At 43.7% G+C, this 26,755-nt stretch overlaps 1 protein-coding gene across 2 annotated transcripts; it reads left to right on the plus strand.

The window, feature by feature from the left end:
- Nucleotides 1-4,346: 4,346 nt before the first annotated feature.
- Nucleotides 4,347-13,728, plus strand: LOC104576645 (hsp90 co-chaperone Cdc37-like 1). Of its 2 annotated transcripts, none has more exons than XM_088529877.1 (7): nt 4,347-4,464; nt 6,064-6,366; nt 6,973-7,066; nt 10,747-10,862; nt 11,175-11,297; nt 12,065-12,223; nt 13,003-13,728. In XM_088529877.1, the coding sequence occupies exons 1-7, from the start codon at nt 4,366-4,368 to the stop codon at nt 13,099-13,101; spliced, it is 993 nt and encodes a 330-aa protein (XP_088386003.1). In that variant the 5' UTR covers nt 4,347-4,365; the 3' UTR covers nt 13,102-13,728. The 2 variants fall into 2 exon arrangements, with proteins under 2 accessions (XP_088386003.1, XP_010222341.1); XM_010224039.2 differs by having other exon boundaries at nt 6,085-6,366.
- Nucleotides 13,729-26,755: the final 13,027 nt, after the last annotated feature.

Here is a 26,755-nt window from a genome sequence, read left to right on the forward strand (position 1 = left end):
ACCTGAATGTAAAGAAAAGTATAAAAGGTGAACTAAGGATGAAAAGGAGGAGGGAAGAAACCATCGTAACTCTTGGGTCAGTCGACGGGCTGATCCCCCTTTCCTCCCCTCGGACTGGCATGCCGCCTGAGGAGACTCGAGACTGAGAGCCCTCTCCCATCTTCTGGGGTGAGTCATGATTGTACATTTGTACATCAGAGCTAGCTAAAAACCCCACGCTGTAGTAGAGAATTTCCTGTAGTGACATCTGAAACCTGCTTTGTAAATGTTGCATTTGAATAAATCATACTGTTTGTGAACTCGACTACTTGTTTGGGGGGAGGCAATCGGAGCTACGGTCTGTTCATGAATCCGATACTGCCAGAGTCGAGCTTATAGTGGATCACACTATTTGGGAACTCGATTCGCTCCCAGGAAGGCGATCGGACCAACGGTAGACAGACTGTTTGTGTATCTGATACTGATTTGATATCTCCTTCCCCCCCGCCCCCCACCACTACCACTATGTCTTTCAAACTGCAACATTTCACACACCCTTGTCCCTCCCTTTTTCTACCCCACTCTCCTTCCAAATAAACAACCTGCCCCGAATTACTTTTTTTCCCCAGTGGTCCCAGTTTAGCTGCATTCGTACCCAAATTTGGTATTTCTGATACTGGTCCCTAGGCACTCCTGGCCTTATATGCTCTTACTGATACAGTTACCCCGATGCTGCTGGCCTTGCATGGTTCTGGTCCCCAAAAGATCTCCAATGCTTCCCATCAGGTAACTGTAAAGTCTGGCTGTTCTCATATCACTCCCCCTTAACCATCTGTGCAATCCAGCCTTCCTTCATGACACTGCGTGTAACTTTTGTCAGCTTCTCCCTCTGTTTTCTGTCACATCCAGCAATTTCTCATGTCACATCCAGTAGTTTTCTACATCCTGTTCAGTTAGCCTAGGGCCCAGTGGCTTCAGGGCCTAGTCAGCAGCTTAGTCATTTGCCTGCAGCCTTAACACCCATACTCTTACCACTTGGTGATTTGAAGATAGACTATTCCTCCATAAAAGTGGGTTAAATTACTTCTCTTCAAATTCATGGTCAGAATGTGCATATGAGTATTTATTGTAGAGGAGTTGAAATGCTGTAAGATGACAGCTAAATTCACCCTAAAATGTAGTAAAGTCCAAATGAAGATGACAGTTTGTAGTTTTCACATGTTAGGAAGCCAAAATGAAGAATAGGTGAATTTACCTTCACCTACTAGCACCTTTAGAACTGTAACCAATTTCTCTTCATTAGTATATACCTTGTATTCAGTGCCTTAGGTTAGCTAGCATGATATAAAAAGATATGTTTGTACATAGCTATGTCTACTGACTCATCCTTAACCTTCAATAGTAACCACAGGCCTCAGGAGGAAAAGGAAAGTGACCACATTCACCAGAAAAAGGAATATTGTGAGCAATGTGGAACAAGTTTTAGAGAAACAGAGTCACTCAGCAAGTGGTATGCAAAAATAAGGGATTTTCATAATGGAGCAGAGGAAGAGGCAGTAAGAAATAAAGTTCTAAACCTTGTCTATTCCTGTTTTGTAATGGCTTCAGCATTGTCCTGCTAACCACTAGAGACAAAGCCATATTGTACTAAACTATTTTTTTCAAAACAATTTTTAAACATAAATCACTACTCATCAGAATTATAACTAATGAGTATATAGTACAGGAATAATCAATCTGATGACTCATGTTCTCATTGATTTCATATATTAATATGGCATGTAAAATGTTGGTAAAAGCATTAGTCATTTATTTGGATTTTTGGGACATGCCTGCTGTTATCATACAAATCTTGAACGATAGCCATATTAGAGCTGACTTTTTTTTTCCCACAAATATAAATTTGAAACAGAATAAATTCAGAGTGAGTATCCTTATACATTATTGTCATTTCTGAGATTATACAAGATTGTCTGTGTGAGCTGTCTTCCTGTAACCACTGCTATCAATAAAAACTCAAGCCCACAAAAATCTTAAAGAAATGGTCAAATCTGTTCCTTAATAGAAGTGGATCTAATTTCAGCAAGTTGCATATGAAATATGTATGAAATAATACTGAGCAAAAATTATCTGCCAGCTGTACACAACTGGTAGTTTACATATAAGTTATAGACTATACAAGGCTTGAGGCATTAGACCCTCTAGCTCAAAGCATATAGCCGGTGAAAATCACCTTTTCAAATCACATCACATGAAACAGGAGTGGCGAGGGGACCAGAGGAAGGCATTTAGTCTATTTGTATTGATGCAGGATGCAGACACTGAGATAAATGTCATGGTTCTCTGACAAGAACATAAGAACATACAAGGACACATGGTCTTGAGAGAAATAACCCATTCACAGTGAAACAAAATTATTTTACTCCAATCTTTCCTACACACATCTCAAGCTCAATCTGTAGAACTACCCTCTATCTCAGAAAGGGATTCAGTAAGTCCTTAATTTCTTTATTGAAGCCATCAGCAAGGGTGTCAGATAAGAATTGATTCTATCTTCAGTTGTGCCAGGAGCAGTTATAAAATTGATCTACTGAAAAGGGACTTTCAGAAGTGACTAGGGGACAGAAAAGCATGTGTCCCTGTAAAATTTACTCTTGTTATTCCTTTAAAAGTACTACCTCGTAGTATTCTTTAAACTTTGGTTTTCCTTTAACTTTCAAATGAAAAACAAACTGTTATAAAATGGAGAACTATACCATTGTATATACATTGTATATATGTATATATTGTGTATATATATACATATTGTATATACATATATATGTATATATTGTATATATATTGAAGTGTAGTGGAGAACTACACCAAGTGGTGATGGAACTCCTGCAATGGTTCATATATATAATACACATGTGCATACATATATATATACACATTTATATGTGCACACATCTATATATGTATAGATCTGTGTATATATTGTTGCATTTCAGGGATCTGCACTACTGAAGGTAGCAGATTTCTACGACCTTACCATAATTGCATTTGAGGCAGAATTTTCAGGCATCCTCCTGGCTTCTCCCTCCATCCCTGCATCCCTGAACTTTGTCCATGTTCTCCCTGCTCCTTCTCTTAGACTCTGCTCCCACCTCATGGTGTGAATCTGCAGCTCTACTATTGACTTCAAAGGCATCTTGGCCCAGCTGCCAGCCACAGGGGGAAAAAAGGCCTGGCAACTCAGGGGGATCAGGATATAGAAGGAACGGGTGCAAAAAATGAACCCCTCCCCAGCCACTCTCAGCCCAGCCTCTGCACCTGGCTCACAGAGCTGTCACTACAGCTGCTGAAGCATCTTATGGTGAAGCATTGTGTTGCTATGGAGACTGAAACATTCCATGCCAGAATGCCATAGCAGCCAGTGCATGGGCCTTGCAGGTTGATATGAATAGACACACAGGGCAGGGAACTCTCACTGAGTACTGCTAGCAGTGGCCGAGGAGAGGGAGATGTACATAAACTCAGATGTCTGCCAGCTCAGCGTGATGTGTATAATGTGTCTAGCAGTGGCGCCTGCAGAGGCAATCATTTGGGTACATGCATATACCTTCAAAGATACTGCACACACATGTTACAATAATAGAGCAGACCTGTGCACATGCACATTTGAGAAATTCCTGGAGTAGCCTCTAGATGAAGGAGATGAGGAGGCAGCAATGACTGTTGACCAGGCCTCCATCTTTACAGAAGGTTTCCATGGAACGCTGAAAAGGAAAACACAGAAACATCTCCTTTTAGTAAAAACTAAACATTGAGCTGTATATGTTACAGAAATGATTCAGTAAAAAGAACAATTAACCACACTGATGCAATGATCACCTGGTGCTCCATGACAACTTCCAAACCTGTGACAGTGAAGCAGATCTGAGCTACGCATATACCAGCTCAGGAAACAAAGGACTAGGTGGAGCAGACTGATCTGCTCCTCGTATTTCTGCATTGAAGGATTTCCTTTTGTGATTTGCAAGCAGATCACAACTGATCACCTTCCACCCAGTGATGACTTCAGCAAGACTCTTTCCCCAAAAAGATTTTCAGAGCCACTGACCCAAGCAAAGCAAGCTCAACGATAAACGGACCACACATCTCACAGTCTCCCATTTCACACTGGAGTTGACACCCCTAGCTCAGAAGAGGCATGGCTGCCTCTCCCCACGTGACCTGGGCCAGTGTGGAGTGATGTAAGGGGGTGGGGGGGAAAAAAATAAGCTCTACCTCCGTTGTTGGATGTAGTGTGTAGTGTCATTTCCGGGAAGGTTTGTAGTGACCTCAGGCAACAGGAATATCCGGTTCACATCTGGTGTTGGTATTGTGCAGCTTGTAGTGAGGATGGCGCTCTGGTCTTGCTCTCAGGGTCTTGGCTCGGCTGAGGAGGATGAGAAACAGGGTCTGACTCTTACATCGTTGCAGCATCTGTCAGAAACACAGGTACATCCCTGTCCCTTCCCATACCACTTCCATCACCCCCAGATTCTGCTGCTGAGCTTGTATAGGGCTGAGTATGCTCCTCCCCTCCTCCCGTCTGTGTGTGTGTGTGGGGGGTGTCTGGCTGCACATGCAAGTAGTGCGGGTTGCCCTTGCTTGACTGAATCTCAGGTGGAGGCATGTGTGACCCCCCACTGCTAGGGCATTCTATGTTGACAGTGTCTGCACCTGCAGGGCTTATGCCTGTTGTCAGCTCTCCAGGCTCTCTGGGAAGGGCTTTTGACTGTCAGTTTACAGAGACACGGCTCTGATTCAGGCTCATACACATGCACTTCTTTGTGCTGTGTGGCATAAAATATAAAACGAAACTATGGGAGAGATGCAAAGGTGTGAGTCTGAGAAGTCATGAAATATTTCTTCTTATATGTCTGGTGTATTGAGGATGAGGGTGTAAAGAGGTATGCATAAGTGCATGCTTATCCTGTATCTGTTTGGCTATCCTTGGACATGTCAGTAAAGATTCATGTACTAATGCTATAGATAATACTGGAATTTGTCACCAGCCCACTGTCACAGGCAAAACAGTCTCAACGCAAGGATTTTTACTTCATTTAATTTATTGCCAATTAACACAAATTGAATTACAGACTCAGGCATTGAGGGGGAAAAAAATCCAATAAAACATTAAATAAAAACTTTGGGAAACACCTTTCCCTCCCTTCCCCAGAGTCAACTTCAGTCCAACATCTTTCCTTCCCCCCATTTCTAATCTCAACATCTCTTGTTTTTACTGGGTTACACTCAGTCCTTCCCAATTCCTTTTGGTGAGGTGAAAGGCAGCACAAAAATTTCAGAATGTTGTATTGGAAGGCTGAGATGCTAATATATGGTTATGTTTGTTTCTTTCTTACACTGGGAAGGCAAGGCAGATGGTTTAGAGAGAATAATTTCTTAAATTGCTGAGTTTCTAGTGTATATCTGTAGGCAATATAAATGCAGTAGCTTAAGAGGTCACTTCTATTTCCTAGCTGTTAGTGACCCTCAATAGATTTGGCAGAAGGGAAGATATTCTTATGTTGTGCCTCAAGCACCTCATAGTTTAAATTCCAATTTCACTGGCAGTCCAAGCTAAGATGCTAGGACATGTGTTGAAATAATATTAATCTATAAAAGAATGCAAGCAGTAATAGTCACTTTACTGTTACAATTTGACATCATAAAACAAATACTTTCTTCTCAGAACTGTCTTCCAAGTATTCTGCTATTTTGGCTATTGTTAGTATTGCAGAATAAAGCTAGCCAGAGGGAAGTGAGGAAAACCCTTTCATCTATAAAAGTTTTTTTTATGATATGCAGTCTGGAGATTGTATTACTGGTGGCAATATTTGATCCATGATTTTGGAAATATCTTTTAATTAAATTTAGAAAACTCGAAGTAGAAATCTCATTTAAAATAATCTAGCTGCACAGTATCAAGTTTAGTCACTGTTTTGAATATAATATTGCTTTAAGATGCCTTCCATTTCAGTGTTCTATTTGGGAGTTAAACCCATCTGTTTCTATATATTTCATAAATTCAATCATTTTTTTCCCCATAAACAGCATGTTTTGTGTTCCACACAGACCCATGGTCAAGGGATTGAATTAATCTGTCAAAAACAAAAAGAGTTTGTGAAGATCTCTGTAGAATCCAAATGGAATCTAGTGGAAGCCCAGCAGCAACTTGGTAGTTTAGCACTGCATAATTCAGAATCCATGGATCAGGAATATGCCAAAGTACAAACTGAAGCTTCAGAACTGAGAGAGAGAGAAGAAGAGTGGAGAAGAAAAGAAGAAGTGCTAAAACAGAGGGAAAGACAGGATGTATGGAATACAGAATCCATTAGTAAGGAGGTATTTAATAAGGTACAACCTATATAAGTGTGCATGATAATAAGTATAAGCCTTTTTATTCCACTTATTTCTAGTCTTGAGTGCCTTTCGTATCTAGCATGCTTATCATAATGTGTTGGGTTTTTTTTTCTTATTCTGCCCTATTAAAGGGGACATACTGCACTTATAACAGGTGTGTGGCACTTCTCTTTTAAGTGAGATTCAGAACTTGTGTTTGCCCCATGTAGCAACTGCTGCCAAAAGCAAGGCTAAGCAAGTTCTTTACATGAAGTCTGCTTTTTTGTCATACCAAATTCTCACACTTGATACACACACAGTTTGCCTCTAATAATATGAATATCTTAATACAGATTACTTTAGCACAAACTGTCTTCATACTAAATTCCAGTTTGGGAATTTAACTTAAATATGAACTGTTAATGCATCTTTTTTTCATAGTTCCACTGAGTTAGCTGCATCAGGGCTAGATAGCATAAATGATCCTCATTTTTGCTCATGTTTGCTGGGCTAGGCCTGAAACTCAAACATTGCCCTTTAAATAGTGATGAATTAAAATAGTTCTATAGTTCAAAAAAGTATATATGGAGATTTCATGATATTTTTTTTTCTATTATTTAGAGTTTTATTAGTCAAAATAAAATAAAAGAAGTAGAAGATGAAGACATATCTAAATCATTTATGCAGAAGCATGAACAAAAGATTAGATACTTTGGTAAGTATATTGCTTCCACCAACATTTTGCAGCTTAATATCTTGTAGAATTTGTGTAGGTCTATTTCTTTCTTTTATTTCATCATTATCATTATATTTATTGTACAAAGTGGATTCTAACAGATGAAAAAAATGTCTAGCAGAGTATCTAAGATTAATGTTTCTCAGGACAGATGATGTGGTATCACAACCAATAACAATTTCAAAGAAAAATAAAATGTAATTTGCAGAAGCCTGTTGGTTCCTATGATAAGTGATAACTTCTTGAGATAAACAGAGTACTTGAAAAAAATATTTCCTGGAAAATTAGAATTCTAGAACCTTTTTCTGTTCTTCTATAAGAAATTATAGGAGACACAATTCCTATGGGTAAAAGTGCCTGAGACTCTCTGTACCTGTATCCTATTACAGAATCACAGAATAGCTGGGGCTGGAAAGGACCTCTGGAGATCATCTAGTCCAACCCTCCTGTTCAAGCAGGGACACCTAGAGCAGATTACTCAGGACTGTGTCCAGCCAAGTTTTGAATATCTCCAAGGGTGGAGACTCCACATGCTCTCTGGGCAATCTGTTCCAGTGTTCAACCACCCTCACTGTGAAGGAGTGTTTTCTTATCTTCAGACAGAATTTCCCATTTCAATTTGTGTGCATTGGCCCTTTTCCTGTCACTAGATACCACTGAGAAGGGTTTGGCCCCTTCCTCTTAAACTCTCCCATCAGATATTTAAACATATTGATAAGATTCCCTCTGAGCCTTTTCTTCTCTAGGTGAAATAGTACCATATCTTGCAGCCTTTCCTCATACAAGAGATGCTCCAGTCCCTTAATAATCTTTGGGGTCCTTTGCTAGACTCACTCCAGTAGATCCATGTCTCTAATACTGGAGAGCCCAGAACTAGACACAGCACTCCAGATTTCAGCCTCACCAGGGCTGAATGGAGGGGAAGGAAGAAGTACCTTGTATTTATATTACTGTGAACCCTTTGGTTGTCAATCCCATTCACCACTTTTTGTCACTTGATTCTTGGTCATTCTCTTCCTCCCCCATCATTCCTAGTTTAAAGCTCTTCTTACCAGATTGGTCAGCCTGTTGGCAAAGATGTTTTTGCCTCATTTTGTCAGATCTCCTCTCTACCAAGCAGTTGTCAGTCTTTGAAGAGGGTTCCATGTTTGTAATAGCTGTTTTTTTGCTGGCTGTTAAGCCATGAAGGGAGCGAATGATGACAGGTAAATATCTGCAAAAATAACTATTAAGAGAATGAGTAGATGGAAATCATCTTTCATTTTGAAGATATATCTTTATCTATGTATTAAAGGGTAAAGTTTTGTATCTATTACTAGCAAGCATTAAAATAACACTAATATGTATATTGGGACAATTAAGTCATATGAAAAAAAAGGTGATCTCACTGCCTGAGTTTTGAGTTCTGACTTTTAACCTGCAACTCTTTCTATGAAGGTATCGTCAAGGTACTTAACCCTAGTTCACTCTTCTAGTTAACTTTCAAACACTGACTTGGCTCTGATCTTTTGACCTTAATGTTTGGACTTAATTATAAAAATAGCTTTGTACTTCCTAAAACCTAGCAAACCAAGTTAGAAGCATATTAATTTTAGACTATGACTATGTTTTCATCTCTACTTGTCTTACATGCAATAACCTGCCTGTCAATATCATTGAATGTGAATCTCTACCCATAAACTTGGTTATACTATCAAATTCTTAGCAAATAGGTAGATACTACTTTGTTACAGTGTATGAAAAATGTTTACAGATAACCAATATTTAACATTGCTAGAGATACAATAAAATAAGATCTTAACAGTAGCAGCTAACTATATTTAAGTATCTTTAGAGTCTGAGCATAACTTTTGGTAATGCTCTTTCAGCAATAGGTAAGTGTCTAAAAACAGAAGGCAGAGTTACTAAATGCCTTCTTTGCTTCTGTCTTTACTGCTAAGGCCTGTCCACACAAACTACAGAGCCTGAACACAAGAGAGAGAACCAGGAGAGAGGAAGACTTTCTGCTGGTTGAGGAGGACTGGGTTAGGAATTATTTAGGCAGACCCCCCAAGAGTGCTGAGGGAACTGGTGGGGGTATTGCTCAGCTGCTCTCCATCATCTTCGAGAGGTCATGGAGGGCGGGGGAGGTGCTGGGGGACTGGAAGAAAGCAACGTCACTCCAGTCTTCAAAAAGGGCAAGAGGGGGGAACCGAGAAACTACAGGCCGGTCAGCCTCACCTCCGTCCCTGGAAAGGTGATGGAGCAGCTCATCCTAGAGACCATCTCTAGGCATGTCAAGGAAAAGAAGGTGATCAGGAGCAGTCAGCATGGATTCAGCAAGGGGAAGTCATGCTTGACGAACCTGATAGCCTTCTACGATGAGGTGACCGGCTGGATGGATGATGGGAGAGCCGTGGACGTTGTCTACCTCGACTTCAGCAAGGCTTTCAACACCGTCTCCCATAACATCCTCATGGGGAAGCTCCAGAAGTGTGGGTTAGATGAGTAGACAATAGGATGAATTGAGAACTGGGTGAATGGCAGAGCTCAGAGGGTTGTGATAAATGGGGCCGAGTCTAGTTGGAGGCCTGTGGCCAGTGGTGTCCCGCAGGGGCCAGTACTGGGCCCGGTGCTCTTCAACTTGTTCATCAACGACTTGGACGAGGGCACAGAGTGCACCCTCAGCAGATGACACCAACCTGGGAGGAGTGGCTGACACTCCCGAGGGCTGCGCTGCCATTCAGAGGGACCTGGACAGGATGGAGAGTTGGGCAGAGAGGAACCTCATGAGGTTAAACAAGGACGAGTGCAGGGTCCTGCACCTGGGGAGGAGTAACCCCAGGCACCAGTACAGACTAGGGGTTGAGCTGCTGGAAAGCAGCTCCGCGGAGAGGGATTTGAGAGTTCTGGTGGACAACAAGTTAACCATGAGTCAGCAGTGTGCCCTCATGGCCAAGAAGCCCAAGGGGATCCTGGCCTGCATGAGGAGCGTTGCCAGCAGGGCGAGGGAGGGGATCCTGCCCCTCTGCTCAGCTCTGATGAGGCTACACCTGGAATAATGTGTGCAGTTCTGGGCTCCCCACTACAAGAGGGATGTGGAACTTCTAGAGAGGGTCCAGCGTAGAGCGAGAAAGATGACTAAGGGACTGGAGCATCTATCGTATGAGGAAAGACTGAGTGAGTGAGGCCTGTTTAGTCTGGGGAAGAGAAGACTGAGAAGGGATCTTATCAACATGCACAAATGCCTGAGGGGACAATGTAAAGATGATGGGGCCAAACTCGTCTCAGTGGTGGCCAGCGACAGAACAATGGTTAATAGGTACAAATTGAAACACAGGCAGTTCCATCTCCATGTGAGGAAGAACTTATTTCCTGTGAGGGTGACAGAGCCCTGGACCAGGCTGCCCAGAGAGGCTGTGGAGTCTCCTTCTCTGGAGATCTTCCAAACCTGCCTAGATGTGACCCTGTGCCACGTGCTCTGGGTGTCCCTGCTGGAGCAGGGGGGTTGGACTAGATGATCTCTAGAGTTCAGTTTTATTTGCCTGTTGGTCTTCTGAGGTTACAATGAAGTGCAAAGGCCATTGTGGTAGTATGTAAATTTGAATAACATCTTAACTGCATTCAAACACTTCTCCATATTGAATGTGTTAATTCATGTCATTGTTTTTTTTAATCAGGTATGTTGGGCAGATGGGATGACAGTCAAAGATTTTTGTCTGACCACCCATATCTTGTATGTGAAGAAACAGCTAAGTATCTCATCTTATGGTGTTTCCATCTAGAAGCTGAGCAGGTATAAGGAAGACCTTTATACTGTTTGAAAGTTTGCAGTTTCAGACTTATACTACGGGAAAACTGTAAAGTCAATGAGCATCTTAATTACCCTTCTCCCTTTCCTCCCATGCCCATGTTATCTTTCTGAAGGAAGCTTCCAATATTGCACTGCTTCATTAAGTCTAGTTTCAGCTAATTAACAGTCCCTTTGCTTCTGTTACCATCAGTTCTCATCTCTTTAGGCATCATGTGGAAAGAAGATGATGCTGAATTTTAGATAGAATTATGCTTTTCGATATATTTTCTGTAATTATAGAATTTCTCTTTTCAGAAAAGAGCTCTGATGGAACAAATAGCACACCAAGCAGTTGTAATGCAGTTTATTATAGAAATGGCCAAAAGTTGTAATGTGGATCCAAGAGGCTGTTTTCGTCGATTTTTCCAAAAAGCCAAAGTAAGTCAGAACCTGTGTAGCATAGAGAAACTCTTGGTGCCCTTGCAAGGGATCAGTGTTCTGAAGGACTTTTCTTTCTTACAGCTGGACCTTAAGAATTTTACTGACTGATTCAGTTTTATGGCAAAGTGTTGCTTTGTTAGCACTTCATACCAGGATAAATGTTTTTTGTAACTGATCTTGAGAATGGAAGTTTCATGGATTCTTGTTAGTCCAGAGGGAAAGCAGAACATAGAATACATGCTACAGTAGTGTTGAATAGTACCATGTAAATTACAGCAGCAAATATGAACATGTTTAAAGGACTGAATATCCTATTTGGCTTATCATGACTGTTTTTACAGTTGTCCCATGTATCATCATAATTTTCCACTTCACTTGCAGTTTATGGCAGGGCCCAATTTGGAATCTATTTCTATTCACTAAGTCATAGGTAGCTTGGGATTTCTGAGTGAGAGATGCAGGAAGACTGAAGCTGCGGTTTGATGCAGGTTCTATATTAAGTTATATAAGACTGAAGAGTCAAGTCATGCTGGTCTTAATGCTATCTGAAGGACTTAAGTTGATATCCACTTTGATTCATGCTTTGCTTTTAAATTTAGTGCTGCAATGACTACCTTTTCTCTTAAGGGCTTCTGAGATGGAATAAAGGAAGAGTTAAAGTGTATAATATACATTACTGTAGGACTTCTTTTTAGCAGTATGTATGTTTACAACTACAAGTAAATCTGTCTGAGATGAAAAATATTTCACTTTTCTCTTTACAGGCAGGGGAAGAAGGGTATTTGGAAGCTTTTAAAACTGAGCTTGAAGCATTCAAATCAAGAGTGAGAATCTATTCCCAGTCAAAAGCCCTTGAAGCTGTTTCAGTACAGAATCCCAGTGACTATACTGGTTTTGTAGAAGGGCTGGAGTACTTGTCACAGGTAGGCTTTTTATTTCCAGAAATGAATATAACAACTCTAACTCTTTTGAAATCTAGGAATATCCCTCTTTATACTTGTCGCACTGTCAGTTCTAATGTGCACTAGTAACAATGTGCAAGGGAGATCGTTTCTCAAAGCTTTTTTCCTGCTTCCTAGACTTCAGAAAGCATCAGAACATAAGGCCAAAGACATATGTTAGTTCAGTGCCCTTGAATAATCATGCTAAATGGAAAACTATACCATAAACCTCTTCAGGCACTAGAATTATATATACTTTGTATCACAAGAGGTGAAATGAGCTTTCAGCTGAAAATTACTATTCCCATTAATCGGAACCTACAGGTAGTCAAGCCTAGAAAAAATAACGCTGTTACAATATTCTACCCATATTTTTATCTTGGAACACTGGGGTCTTTGGTTTCAGTGTTATTGATGGTCACATCTTGGACTGAAGAGAATTTTTTAAGGATTTTTAAAAGATGGATTGTAGGAAAGGGGTCACAATCGAAATTACTTTGAAATAAATTTGATCAAGGTACCTGTTTGGTAAGATCTGGTAACTGAACCCTAAATAAATGTGCAATAAAGTGACAGTATGTTAGCTAAACTTAAATAAGCTTTTGGACATTCATATTATGATAACACTGTGTGATTTCTTTTAAGAACTTATTTCTTTATTACAAACTTGTCTCATCTTAAGACAGACAAAATAAAGAGTTTGACTTAGTTCTCTGTAAGTGTATATTGAGATTAAGCTTTCAATTCTTCATTTGTTGCAGGATGCAGATGGTCTACAAGCTTGCATAAACACAAGTTTCTGCAATTTAAACTCAGTGGTACAAAAAGACGAAGAACCCAAAATGATGGACACAGTATAGCATTGTTAAGACTGAGGCCAAGTACTTTTTTTTATTACAAAGAAAAGAAAATGGCTATTTTCTTGACAGGTTTTTATGGGTCCTGCACTTTATTTTTTGGTGCTTTGAGGGAGGATTTGGAGGGAGGGTAATCTAGAAATACTTGTAATACTGTTTCAAAATGTGCTGCTAGGTTTTTTGGTCATCTATGAAGAGTGGGGTTCTCATTGCCAAATGTGAAAATTGATGTGTTTTATGCTATTGCCTTTCATGATTTTGAGTATTAAAGTATGAAAAAGAAATCTGCACAAATACAATGTTTACAAAAAGTGGTAGATTTTTGGTGGAATCTGCTATCATCTCTTATTAGACATGGGCATGTTCCATGAATATTGGAGATCACAATTATACTTTTGCTATATTGCTGGTATAGCTCTCAAAATCTGGTTTTATTATTAATAGCAATAAATCGGTATGCTATCAGCATTGCAGATCTGGATGGCTTAAATTATAACACTCTCTCTCTACCTCGTATAAAGGGATTTAGATGTTATATTGTGCTTTCATAGAAAAATCTTGTTTTTGCAATTTTGCAAACAATTACTTAGATATGAGCTCTGGGTTGTATGGTCACTGAGAATCTTTTCCTTTTATAAGACTAACTTTTTAGTTTAAAAAATTATTTTATTTTTTAAAGCAAGATCTGTTATGGGGTGAAAAATATTTGATGAAAGGAAGAGGTGAATTTCAGGTACAATGGGTAGGAAGAGACTCTTCAGCAAAAAGCTTGATCACAGTCAAGGGCCAAGCACTTGTAAGTCAGGTTTTGACAGGTATTTCATACACTGCTAAACTAAAGCTCTTTTTAAAAAGTGAATGACTTCTGAAATTATCAACTTAAGTACTGAGAAGTGGGAAGTTCTTTAAAATCCTTCTTTCTTAGGAACCTTAGGTCCAAATACTGTTCCCAGAATAAGCCCGGTATCAGAGGCTCTGCAATTCAATTTTTCTACAAAGCTTTTCAAACTTATTGTTTATATAGTGGCGTTGTCTACTTCTGTAACTGAACTGTTTAGGAGAGAGGCTGTACCTCAAATATCAGTATAAATGCTCACTTTGCATGTTTTTACAGGAGACCATTATTTGTATGCTCCTTTGGCCAGATCTACTGTTTACTTGGCCCTTTGCTGCATTGCTCTGATTTCACACAGGGCTTGGAATGCATTTAGAATAATAGTTTGATGACTAACCCAAGTAAATAAGTTGGTATAGCCAGTTCTCACAGAGCCTACCCTCAGTTGCTGACACAGGAAAACTAGGTTTTATGCAACGCTAGCTGTGTTTAATTGTAGACTGTAATTATGGTATGCTGAAATCTAAGTCTGTTGCAGTATACAGTAGTATAACTATTAGTAAAAATTCATCAGCAGATCAGATGATGGAAGCTCCTTCCTTGGCCCTAGCACTACTGTCTGGAACACTTGTGTTTTATCCTCAGATTATCTGCTGTTCTGCCTGATAATCAGGTAGACAAGGAGGATTTGAGGAAAGAACATACCATGTCCAGGATGTCTACCAAGACCCCCGGGTTCTTTTCAGCACAGCTGCTCCTCAGCCAGTCAGCCTCCAGCCTATATCATTGCAAGGGGTTCTTCCTTCCCATGGGCAGGTCTTGACATTTGTCCTTGTAGAATGTCATAATGTTCCTATCAGTCCATTCTCTAGACTGTCTCAGTCCCTCTGAACAGAACATCTGACCTCAAGTGTATTGACTGCTCCACCAAATTTGGCGTCATCTGCAAACTTGATGAGAATGTACTCCATTGCCTCCTCCACGTCATTGATAAAGTGGAACGGATCCCAGGATAGACTCTTGCAATTCTTCACTTGTTACTAACATGCAGGTAGAGTATTGACCTATCAACCACTACCCTCTGAGCCTGATCATCCAACCAGCTTTTCACCCATCTACTTGCCATCCCCCCTCCCCATTCCAGACTGTAATGTCCTAACTTGGATACAAGAATATGATGGTAGACAATGTTGAAAGACTTGCTAAAGTTGTGGTAAATATCCCCAAACATAATTATTTTAATCAAAGAAAACAATCAGCTTGGTCAGGCATGATTTACCTTTGATTAATCCATGCTGACTGTTCCCAATAGCCTTTTCCATCATGTGCCCAGGAATGGATTCCAAGAAGACTCACTCTATGAGTTTCCAAGGGACTGAAGTGAGGCTGACTAGACTGTAGTTCTCCAGTGCCCTTTTAACTATTTTTGAAGATGGCTGCAACATTTGCCATTGTCTAGTCATCGGGGGACCTCCCCCGATCTCCATGACTTTTCAAAGATGATAGAGACTGGTGTTGCAAGGCCATCAGTCACCTTTCTCATCAGCCTTGGATGCAGCCCATTGGGTCCCAATCCATTGGGTTTTTGCAAGTAATACCTGATTCTATCCTCATCTGGACGCATGGGGCTGTAAAATGGTAAGTTGCCCTACCATGCAGGGTGGCGTAAGCAGTCTGGCGGGCCTACATGCAAGTTATCATAAGCAATTTACAGGCAAGTTCTATGTACTTCTACAAAGGCAGAGCCATATTCAGCTGTAAGTCAACTCTTTCTTGGGCCTGTGGTTCAGGCCCTAGCACTACAATCAGTCCTTTGACTTAGAGGTGAGTCACGGCTGTTCTACAAGTGTGGCATATATTGTTGGTTGATCCGTTTCTTCAGACATGACTGCCACCTGCATTCCCTGTATTGCATGCTTAATTAATTGTACACCGCAAGGAACTAAACAAGGAATAACAATTGTAAGGAAGGCAATTGGGGGTCCAACAGTCTAAACCCAAAGATAAAGTCCGTTCACAAATACTTTTCGCCACTTGAACCCCATGTCCTCGTGTCCGATTTGGGCAGTAGATGCCTTGTCCGAGGGAGCTGTGGCGGTACACAGGTAGATTCAGCCATGCAGGTTCTGCAAGACGAAAATCTTTTTGTGGCTAATTATTCTTGCTAATAACATTTAGTTGCAGGGACATGTTCCCATCTTTCTCGCCCGGGTTTCATGATCAAGATGGTGTTAGATTCTTTTCTATTTCCTTCCAAAGACACGGTCCTTGGCTTTCCTTAGGCTCTTTCTGCTCTGCTTAAGTAATCTTAAATCACACGAGAGCAGCATCTTCTTACGATAATTTGGGGGTGGGATGTTCAATCACCAGTTACTTATGCTAACTGTCACTCATGTCAACAGCAGGCTGCTTGGCCTACTCTCGCCTCCTAGATGGTCCTCAGAGAGAGGTGGCCATTGCTCACATCAAGGCCTGGCATGGCCTGAGTCCCCACCGCTCAACACCTAATGGGTTGCAGCCAACAGCGGAGCTCGAGGTTCTTCTTGGTGGCAAACACAGAGGCCAACCCAGTCTTGCCCTTGACTATGGTAGGAGGCGCTTAGCCAGACCCAGGCTCTTCAGTTGGTCATCAGGGTAGTGTCTCACTTGCCTCATTCAGTAGCAAGTTGCTATTGTTAGGTCCGGTTTTCGAATTGACAGAGAAAGAGGCCAACACCATCGATATTTTGTGCCTTTTAATAATAAGAGAAAGATAATAAGTATTACCAGCTAGCTGGGGTCCGGGCTTTCCCACGCAAGGGTCACACCACGGACCCCGACCACTTCGGGCGTCCCTCTTTTATACCTCTGCCTTAGCGTTTTCTAGCAGCTGTTGTAAATTTGCACACTCTAACATCTCTTTCATAAGCGACAAACCCATACCGATTGGGGTCAGGTTTATGCCATGGTATAGGATATAGTTTCTAATTAACAATCAACTGGTAAACACGGGTGGCTTATACACAAAATCTCAGCCTCTAATCATAACTACATTGCAAGCACACGTATTAGAGTCATTAAACAGTCTGGTTATAGATTTCATTACTTAGCACGCATTTACACATTGTTCTAAAACACACACATCCTTTCCCTACATAAACTAATGCGGTTTTATTATTACTCTGTGGATTGATCTCAAAATGGCACATGCTCTCCTTGGTATCAAGGCAAACATCGCTCGCCTTAAGGGAATCATCTTCGCATATGAACCCCAGCCCCTGTTCTAAAGTACAGGCTTCTAGATCTACCGATTGCCATTTTTTATCAGACACCCTTGCCCACATTCGGTGGGCGGGGGGGAGGGTGTAGAGCACAGATTCGTTGGTGTTAATTCCCAGGGCTGCAATGGGGTAAGCCTTCTCAATGGCGGCATCCACGACGGTCAGTACGTAGGCAATGACTGCATCGAGGACCTGCTCATGGGTGAAGTTCGCAGGTCTCCACCACACTTGAAGCTGTAGCTCTTTCTCCGTGGCCGCGTCCCACACGATTTTTCAGGTCTCGGTGGGGAGGACTCCGTGGTCTCTGCCTCTCAATATACCTGCAACGACACTCTGCACCCACGTCTGGGCCTGAGTGCAACTAAGAGTGAGGAACATGTTATTTTGTTCAATTCCCAGTGCTTGCAGCACACCTAATGATCTCTATATGGGGTCGCCGGTCCTTCCCAGCCCCTTGCACTGGAGCTTGGCCATCGCTTCATTCTTGTTTCCCATGCTGAAGTATTTCCCTAGTCTCTTTCCAAGGATACAAGTCAGAGTATGGCTCCCAATCCTCCTTCTCCCCTGGAACATCTGATTCACTCGTGGTAGGGGGGTGGGTGGTAGTGCTGTAGCCTGAGTTGTTCCTGGCTTTCCGGCTTTCGAATTCTGCACTTTCTTGTTGGGCTTATTCAGCCCCCTCTGCTTATATATTACACAATAAAGACATAAAGACCAGAGACACAAACAGCACAAACACGATTTCTATCCAGTGGCACGACCTCACGTAGTCGTGCACTCCACTAGTGAGTTCCACTGTTTCAATTGCTGAATCCCATCCTTGTCGCCCATTATGTTCCGGATGGTCTCGGGATTCGGCAATAATCACGCAAAATGAGGTGCCTACGTCAAGCCTTTATTCAGGTGAAAGCACATAAAGAGAGAGGCAAAGTATGGATAGTTACTCACAAGGTAATACTTCCCGGCAGGATACTGAGACTGAACATTCTCTCGAGTTGGCGGATTAGAGGGTTGCTGACAGGCTCCTAACTCGGTGGGCATCCCCGTGGAGGCAACGTAGGCCTCGATGTTAGGAGTCTTGTTCCCCCGCTCTCTCCACACTGTCTCTTTATGTCCAGTGCCTCCTGCCACATAAGGCCGGGGGGTGGACAAACTCCACCTTCAGTCACATAACCTTCCCTCCTGGATGCACAGGTGCGCACACCAGTAGGGGGTCCCAGACCTCAGCCTGAGGGTCCTGCCTTCCTCCTCTTCTTCCTCCTTCTCGGGTGTTTGACCTTCAAACTAGTTTAGAGGATGTTTGCAGTTAAGTTGGCTACAAGCCCGGTCGAGCAGCCGCCTGCAACTGCTTTTGGAGGAGATCGGCTGTGAACCTGGCTGAGCAGCCACCTCCGTGCTCCTTATCGCTCAGCCCAAGCGGGCAAACACCTTCTGTCTCAAGGTCTGGAGTCTGTTTCGCACAATAGTTTTATGACCTTGCAGATCATAAAAATTTCTACCTCCTATACAAATGGTCACTCCAGTCCTCAAAAAAGGCAAGAAGAGAATCTGGAGATCTACAAGACAGTCAGCCTCACCTCAGTCCCTGGGAAGGTGATGGAGCAGCTCATCCTAAATACCATTTCCAAATGTATAAAGGACAAGAAGGTCATTGGCTGTAGTCAGTATGGATTTATGGAAGGGATGCCTGACCAACCTGATAGCCCTCTGCAATGAGATGAGTGGCTTGATGGATGAGGGGAGAGCAGTGGAGATCTTTTACCTTGACTTTAACAAGGCACTGTCTCTCATAACATTCTCATAGACAAATTGAAGTACAGGCCAGATAAGTGGTCAGGGAGGTGGACTGAAAACTGGCTAAACTGCTGGGCTCAGTGGGTTGTGATCAGCAGCATAAAGTCCATCTGGAGGCCAGTCACTAGTGGCATCCCCCAGGGGGTCTATCCTGGGGCCAATACTGTTTAACCTCTTCACTAATGACCTGAGTGATGGGACGTAGTGCACCCTCAGCAATTTTGCAGATGATGCAAAACTGGGAAGAGTGTCTGATACACCAGAGGGTCGCACTGCCCTTCAGAGGGACCTTGACAGGCTGGAGAAATAAGCAGAGATGAACCTCATTCAATTCAATGAAGGGAAAAGCCAAGTCCTGTTGCTAGGGAGAAATAACCCCATGCACTAGTACAGGCTGGAGGCTGACTGTCTGGAAAGCAGCTTTGTGGAACAAGACATGGCTTTTCTTGTGGACAGAAAGTTGAACATGAGGCAGTCATGCACCCTGGTGGCAATGAAGTTCAAGAGCATCCTAGGATGCATTAGGAAGAGCATTGCCAGTAGGACATGGGAGGTTATTGACAGAATCACAGAACATTTGAAGTTGGAAGGGACCTCTGGCGATCATCTAGTCCAACTCCTTTGCTCAAACAGGGTCACCTTGAGCACAATGTTGAAAATGAGCCAGCAGTGTGCCCAGGTGGCCAAGCCTGTAGTATTGCACAGGGTTGCTGTGACCGAAGTTCAGGACCCTGTAAGAGACTGTTTTGGATTGCATTTGTCTTGATATTGTTGCCACACTGTTTAGGACTTCTTCACCTAGGCATCCCATCTATCAGCTCGAGGTGTCTTATCTCTATACAATTTACGCCTTGGCATCCTGTCTCTGGGAGGACTGGGATATTTTATCTCCATACAATTTACAACTTCTTGGTCTTGGCATCCTGCTTCTGGGAGGACTGTGGTATCAGCTCCAGGTGTTTTATCTCCATCAGCACGAGACCCAAACAATGCTCAGCAGTGTCTACAGAGCGACGCTTGCACTCGGGTGAAGAGGAGCACCAGAGCATGCAGAAAGTGGGTGGACTCTTCAAGAACAGAGACATAAAAGGAGCATGTATTCCCGCCCCACCAGGGGTGTGGATCATCACCTGCACCGACGCACTGAGGAACCTGTAACTGCACCGAAGCGGAGCCAACAGCACTTAGCTGGACTGGTGGTGGTGGTGGTAACTATAATCTTGCTGCATCTCTCAGATGTGGCAAGGCCACATCTGGAGTACTGTGTCCAGTTCTGGGCCCCGCAGTACAAGAGGGATCATAGAATTGTTAAAGTTGGAAAGGACCTCTAGAGGTCATCTAGTCCAACCCCCCTGCACACGCAGGGTCGCCTAGAGCACGTGGTACAGGATTGCATCCAAGCGGGTTTGGAAGATCTCCGGAGAGGGAGGTTCCACAACCTCTCTGGGCATCCTGTTCCAGTGCTCTGTCACCCTCACTGTCAAGAATTCTTTCCTTAAGTTCCTGTGGAACTTTTGGTGTTTCAGTTTGTGGCCATTACCTCTAGTACTACCGGTGACCACTACTAAAAAGAGGCCAGCCCCATCCTCTGCACTCCCTCCCTTGAGGTATTTATATACACTGATCAGGTCTCCTCTCAGCCTTCTCTTCTTCAGGCTGAACAGGCCCAGCTCCCTCAGTCTCTCCTCATAGGGCAGATGTTCCAGGCCCCTGATCATCGTCGTAGCCCTGTGCTGGACTTTCTCCAGAAGCTCCACATCCCTCTTGTACTGGGGGGCCCAGAACTGGACATAGTACTCCAAGAACTGGCCAGCGTACTCCAAATGTACCTCAGCCTTATTCTCATCCTTGGCGACAATGTTCTCCATCACATCCAATAAAGGATGGAGATTCTCCTTGGCCCTTCTCTTCTTGTTAATGTATTTGTTGTTAATTTTTTGTTGTCTTTTAGAGCAGTGGCCAGATTGAGTTCCATCCGAGCTTTCACCTTTCTAATTTCCTGTCTACATACCCTAGCGATGTCCTTGTACTCTTCCCAAGTTGCCTGCCCCTTCTTCCAAGGGTGGCAAATTCTCTTTTTTTTCCCAGAGTCTCAGCAATAGTTTCCTATTCAATCAAGCTGGTCTTCTTCCCCGACGGCTTGTCTTTTGGCACGTGGGTTCAGCCTACTCTGCTGCAGCATGGGGAATAAACAGGACAAACTGGAGCTCTGCGTGCGGTCCCAGTGTCATGATCTCATTGGAATCACAGAGACATGGTGGGATAGCTCACACGACTGGAGTGCTGCCATGGAAGGCTATGTGCTCTTTAGGAAGGACAGGCTGGGAAGGCGAGGTGGTGGAGTTGCTCTTTATGTGAGAGAGCAACTGGAATGCATGGAGCTCAACCTGGGAGTGCATGATGAGCGAGACGAGAGTTTGTGGGTAAGGGTTAAAGGGCACGGTAATGGGGGAGACACTGTGGTGGGTGTCTGCTACAGGCCACCTGACCAGGACGAGGAAGTTGATGAGGCCTTCTATAGTCAGCTGGATGTTGCCTCACAGTCACAGGCCCTGGTTCTCATGGGGGACTTCAACCACCCCGACATCAACTAGAAGGACAACACAGCCAGGCACAAGCAGTCCTGGAGGTTTCTGCAGTGCGTTGATGATAACTTTTTGATGCAGGTTGTGGAGGAGCCGACGAGGAGAGGTGGGCTACTGGACCTCGTGCTAACAAATAGAGAGGGACTTGTAGGAGATGTTAAGGTGGGGGGTAGCCTCGGCTGCAGTGACCATGAGTTGGTGGAGTTCAGGATGCAACGAGGAGGAGGCAGGGCTGTAAGTAGCCTTACACCCATGGACTTCAGGAGGGCCAACTTTGGCCTCTTCAGAAACCTTCTCAGAAGAATCCCATGGGCTAGAGCCCTAGAAGGAAGGGGGGGCCCAAGAGAGCTGGTTAGTTTTCAAGCAGCACTTCCTCCACACCCAGCAACAGCGCATCCCTGTGTGTAAGAAGTCAGGCAGTGGGGGCAGGAGACCTGCGTGGATGAGCAAGGAGCTTGTGGCAATGCTCAAGCAGAAGGCGGCGGTATATAGAATGTGGAAAAAAGGACAGGCCCCCTGGGAGAAATACAGGAATGTAGTCAGGGAATGCAGAGATGCGACAAGGAAAGCTAAGGCACGTCTGGAAGGCAAGCTGGCAAGGGACATTAAAAATAACAAGAAAAACTTCTTCAAATATATTGACAGCAAAAGGAAGATCAGGGAAAACGTGGGTCCGCTGGTGAACGGGATGGGTACCCTGGTTACGAATAACACAGAAAAAGCAGAGTTGCTGAATGCCTTCTTTGCTTCGGTGTTTACCAAGGGCAGCCCTTTAGAGTCCCAGGCCCTAGGGACAAGAGAAGAAGCCTGCAGAGAGGAAGACTTGCCCTGGGTAGAGGAAGATTGGGTCAGAGAGCACCTAAGGAACCTCGATACCCACAAATCCATGGGCCCTGATGGGATGCACCCCAGAGTGCTGCGGGAGCTGGCAGAGGTCATAGCTAAGCCGCTCTCCATCATCTTTGAAAGATCCTGGAGAACGGGGGAGGTGCTGGAGGACTGGAAGAAGGCCAATGTCACGCCAGTCTTCAAAAAAGGCAAGAAGGAGGACCCAGGCAGCTACAGGCCAGTCAGCCTCACCTCCGTCCCTGGAAAAGTGACGGAACAGCTCATCCTGGCCGTTGTCTCCAGGCATGCGGAGGACAAGAAGGTGCTCAAGAGTAGTCAGCATGGATTCACCAAGGGGAAATCATGCTTGACTCACCTGATAGCCTTCTATGATGGAATGACCAGCTGGATAGATGAGGGGAGAGCGGTGGATGTCGTCTATCTCGACTTCACCAAGGCTTTTGACATTGTCCCTCACAACATCCTCCTGGGCAAGCTCCAGAAGTGTGGGATAGATGAGTGGACAGTGAGGTGGATTAGGAATTGGCTGGATGGCAGAGCTCAGAGGGTGGTGATCAGCAGTGCAGAGTCTAGCTAGAAGCCTGTAGCTAGCAGTGTCCCCAAGGGGTCAGTCCTCGGTCCAGTCCTGTTCAATTTATTCATCAATGACCTGGATGAAGGCATGGAGTGCTCCCTCAGCAAGTTTGCTGATGATACAAAACTGGGAGGAGTAGCTGATACCCCAGAGGGCTGTGCTGCCATCCAGAGGGACCTGGACAGACTGGACAACTGGGCGGTGAAAAATCTCATGAAATTCAACAAGGCCAAGTGCAAGGTCCTGCACCTGGGGAGGAATAACCCCAGACACCAGTACAGGCTGGGGACCGACCTTCTGGAGAGCAGCTCTGCAGAGAAAGACCTGGGCGTCATGGTGGACAACAAGGTGACCATGAGGCAGCAGTCTGCCCTCGTGGCCAAGAAGGCCAATGGGATCCTCAGGTGCGTTAAGAAGAGCGTCTCCAGCAGGTCGAGGGAGGTGATCCTGCCCCTCTACTCAGCACTGGTGAGGCCACATCTGGAGTACTGTGTCCAGTTCTGGGCTCTCCAGTACAGGAGGGATGTGGAGCTGCTGGAGAGAGTCCAGCACAGGGCTACGAGGATGATCAGGGGCCTGGAGCATCTGCCCTATGAGGAGAGACTGAGGGAGCTGAGCCTGTTCAGCCTGGAGAAGAGAAGGCTGAGAGGGGACCTGATCAGTGTCTATAAGTACCTCAAGGGAGGGAGTGCAGAGGATGGTGCTGGCCTCTTTTCAGTGGTGGCCACCGACAGAACTAGAGGTAATGGCCACAAACTGAAGCATCAAATTTCCACAGGAACTTAAGGAAAAATTTCTTGGCAGTGAGGGTGCCAGAGCCCTGGAACAGGCTGCCCAGAGAGGTTGTGGAGTCTCCTTCTCTGGAGATCTTCAAAACCCACTTGGATGCAGTCCTGTGCCACGTGCTCTAGGTGACCCTGCGTATGCAGGGGGGTTGGACTATATGACCTCTAGAGGTCCCTTCCAACCTTAAGCATTCTATGATTCAATGATACTCCTGTACCTTTAAGATTTCCTTCTTGAGGAAAGTTCAACCTTCCTGGACCCCTTTGCTCTTCAGGACTGTCTCCCAAGGGACTCTCCCAACCAATGTCCTGAGTCTCTAAAATGTAGGTATAAACAAATATATGTAGGAAAGGAACATATATAGGAAATAATAATCTACACAACCCTAAAATGTCATCCTGCGACAACAACACACACAGTCTGCAAACTCTCCTAGCAGTCATCTGTGCTTTTTATTTGAAAGGTAAGAAAACCCATGGAAAAATGCCTCCTGCATTCTTCAAGCCTTTATTGTGGACTTACCCATGGTCATTTCTCCCCTCTTCTGGAGCTGCTGGCTCTCATCACACACTGTCTTAATTGCTGACCAGAAACTTTCTAGGAGTGTTATAAAACAAATATAGTATGTCAGGATAAAGTATTGCAAAGTCACACAAAAATTAATTTAAGGGAATGTTTATCAAAATATCCGAATCTAAGTACTTTGTTTTCACGATGTGTGTTTACTGACACATCACAGGTATCCTGAATATAAATTGTCTTAAGATTGCATAAGCAGCATTAGCATGGGAAAAAGTCAGGAAATTATTATGGAAAAAACAAACAGGCATCAAGGCTGATGTTACTAACAAGACTATGTGACATGGGATGCAAAGAGAAACTGAATAGAAAATTGTAGGTAACGTTCCCGGACATTTTTTTTTACATAAAGACAGAAGCATGAGAAAGAGAGAGAGAGAGAGACTAATTGAGCTGTCACTATTATTGCATATGAAAAATCCTCAAACTGTTTTGAACTTTCATACTCCACATCTAAACACTAGTCTTAATCTTGGTTTCTTCTCTCTCATATGTTAATAGACCAGGTGTAATTTTTGCTTTTCATGGAATCACAGAATGATTTGAGGTTAGAAGGGACCTTTGGAGATCATCTAGTCCAAATCCCTTGCTCAAGCAGGGACACCTAGAGCATGTGGCACAGGATTGCTTCCAGGCAGGTTTTGAATATCTCTGAAGGAGACTCCACAACCTCTCTTGGTAACCTTTTGCAGTGCTCTGTTACCCTCACAGTCAAGAAGTTTTTCCTCAAATTCAACCAGAAGTTCCCGTGTTTTAGTTTGTGGCCATTGCTTCTGATCCTATTGGTGGCCACTGATGAAAAGAGTCTGGTCCCATCCTCGACAGCCTTCCTTAAGGTATCCGTATACACTAATAAGATCCTCCATCAGTATTCTCTTCTTTAGTCTAAACAGGCCTAGCTCTTTCAGCGCTTTCTCATAAAACAGACGCTCCAGATACTAATCATCTTTGTAGCCCTATGCTTGATTCTCTCCAGTAGCTCCGTGTCTCCCTTGTACGGAGCCCAGAACTGGACACAGCACACCAGATGTGGCCTCAGCAGGGCTGAGGAGAAGGGGAGGATCTCTTCCCTCAAACTTCTGGCAACACTACCTAATGCAGCCCAGTATACCATTGGCCTTCTTGGCCACAAGCACACATTGCTGGCTCACGGTCAGTCTGTAGTCCACCAGGAGCCCCCTTGGTCCTTCTCTGCAGAGCTGCTTTCCAGAAGGTCAACCCCCAGCCTTTACTGGTTCATTCCAGGCCACACCTGGATTAATGTGTGTGGTTCTGGGCTCCCCACTACAAGAGAGACATGGAGCTTCTAGAGAGGGTCCAGCGTAGAGTGATGAAGATGATTAAGGGACTGGAGCATCTAACGTATGAGGAAAGACTAAGTGAGCTGGGCCTGTTTAGCCTGGAGAAGAGAAGGCTGAGAGGGGATCTGATCAACATGCAGAAATACCTGATGGGAGAATGTAAAGAGGATGGGGCCAAACTATTTCTCGGTGGTGGCCAGTGACAGAAGAATGGTTAGTGGGTACAAATTGGAACACAGGCAGTTCCACCTCCATGTGAGGAAGAACTTATTTCCTGTGAGGGTGACAGAGCCCTGGACCAGGCTGCCCAGAGAGGTTGTGGAGCCTCCTTCTCTGGAGATCTTCCAAACCCGCCTAGATGCGACTCTGTGTCACGTGCTCTGGGTGTCCCTGCTGGAGCAGGGGGGTTGGACTAGATGATCTCTAGAGGTCCCTCCCTACCTTAACCATTCTGTGATTCTGTGATTCTGTGATTCTGTGAAATAAATAGCTAGAAGGACAATTGTTTGTAAAAGTTTTTAAGCATATCCAAGAAATAGAAATCTGTAAACAATCTTCATTCTATAAAGCAGGCTGTTAAGTCCATCTTTGAGGAAAGTGAGTGGGTTATAAAATAAAGCATTTGCATTTTCATTGCAATATTTTTATACTATGGAGAAACAGGATTCATCCTCTAGATCTGTGAAATCTTTTTATAATCACAGTCTAGAGTAAGAGAAGGTTGCACAATAATAAGTGTTGTGGTTTCCCAGAAAATGTACAACAATGCTAGATGTCTGCAGGACTTTGACAGCTGTCCTCTCTATGCAGAAATTCCATAGACAATTGTTTTTCAGCTTTTCTAGCATCAGAGTTTTGGGAGTGAAAAACCTACTACAAAGAATAGTTTTTAATGCTTTTTTGCAGTAATATAATTGAAAGAAAAAAGTAATGTTGTCTTCCTTAATTCTCGTTGGTACACTTTTTTTTTTCTGGTGGTCAAGAATAATATTTCTTACTTAGCCTATCAGAGCTGGAAAAATTAGACAAGCTTTTAGCCCATAAGCCCTTCTGCGGGCTTATGGGGGTGGCAGGGAGAGAGAATACAGGGATAG

This window comes from Tinamus guttatus, unplaced genomic scaffold, assembly GCF_059628265.1.
Source record: "Tinamus guttatus ecotype Peru unplaced genomic scaffold, ASM5962826v1 Tinamus_guttatus_pri_ptg000354l, whole genome shotgun sequence".
Taxonomy (NCBI): Eukaryota; Metazoa; Chordata; class Aves; order Tinamiformes; family Tinamidae; genus Tinamus; species Tinamus guttatus.

What these genes read in the sequence shown, in the direction of transcription:
- LOC104576645 (XM_088529877.1), top strand. Translation starts at nt 4,366, where the DNA reads ATGGCGCTCTGGTCTTGCTCTCAGGGTCTTGGCTCGGCTGAGGAGGAT. An exon ending in AGCATCTGTCAGAAACACAG is followed by an intron (nt 4,465 to 6,063) that starts GTACATCCCTGT and finishes CCCCATAAACAG; the next exon opens with CATGTTTTGTGTTCCACACA. An exon ending in GATTTTTCCAAAAAGCCAAA is followed by an intron (nt 11,298 to 12,064) that starts GTAAGTCAGAAC and finishes TTCTCTTTACAG; the next exon opens with GCAGGGGAAGAAGGGTATTT.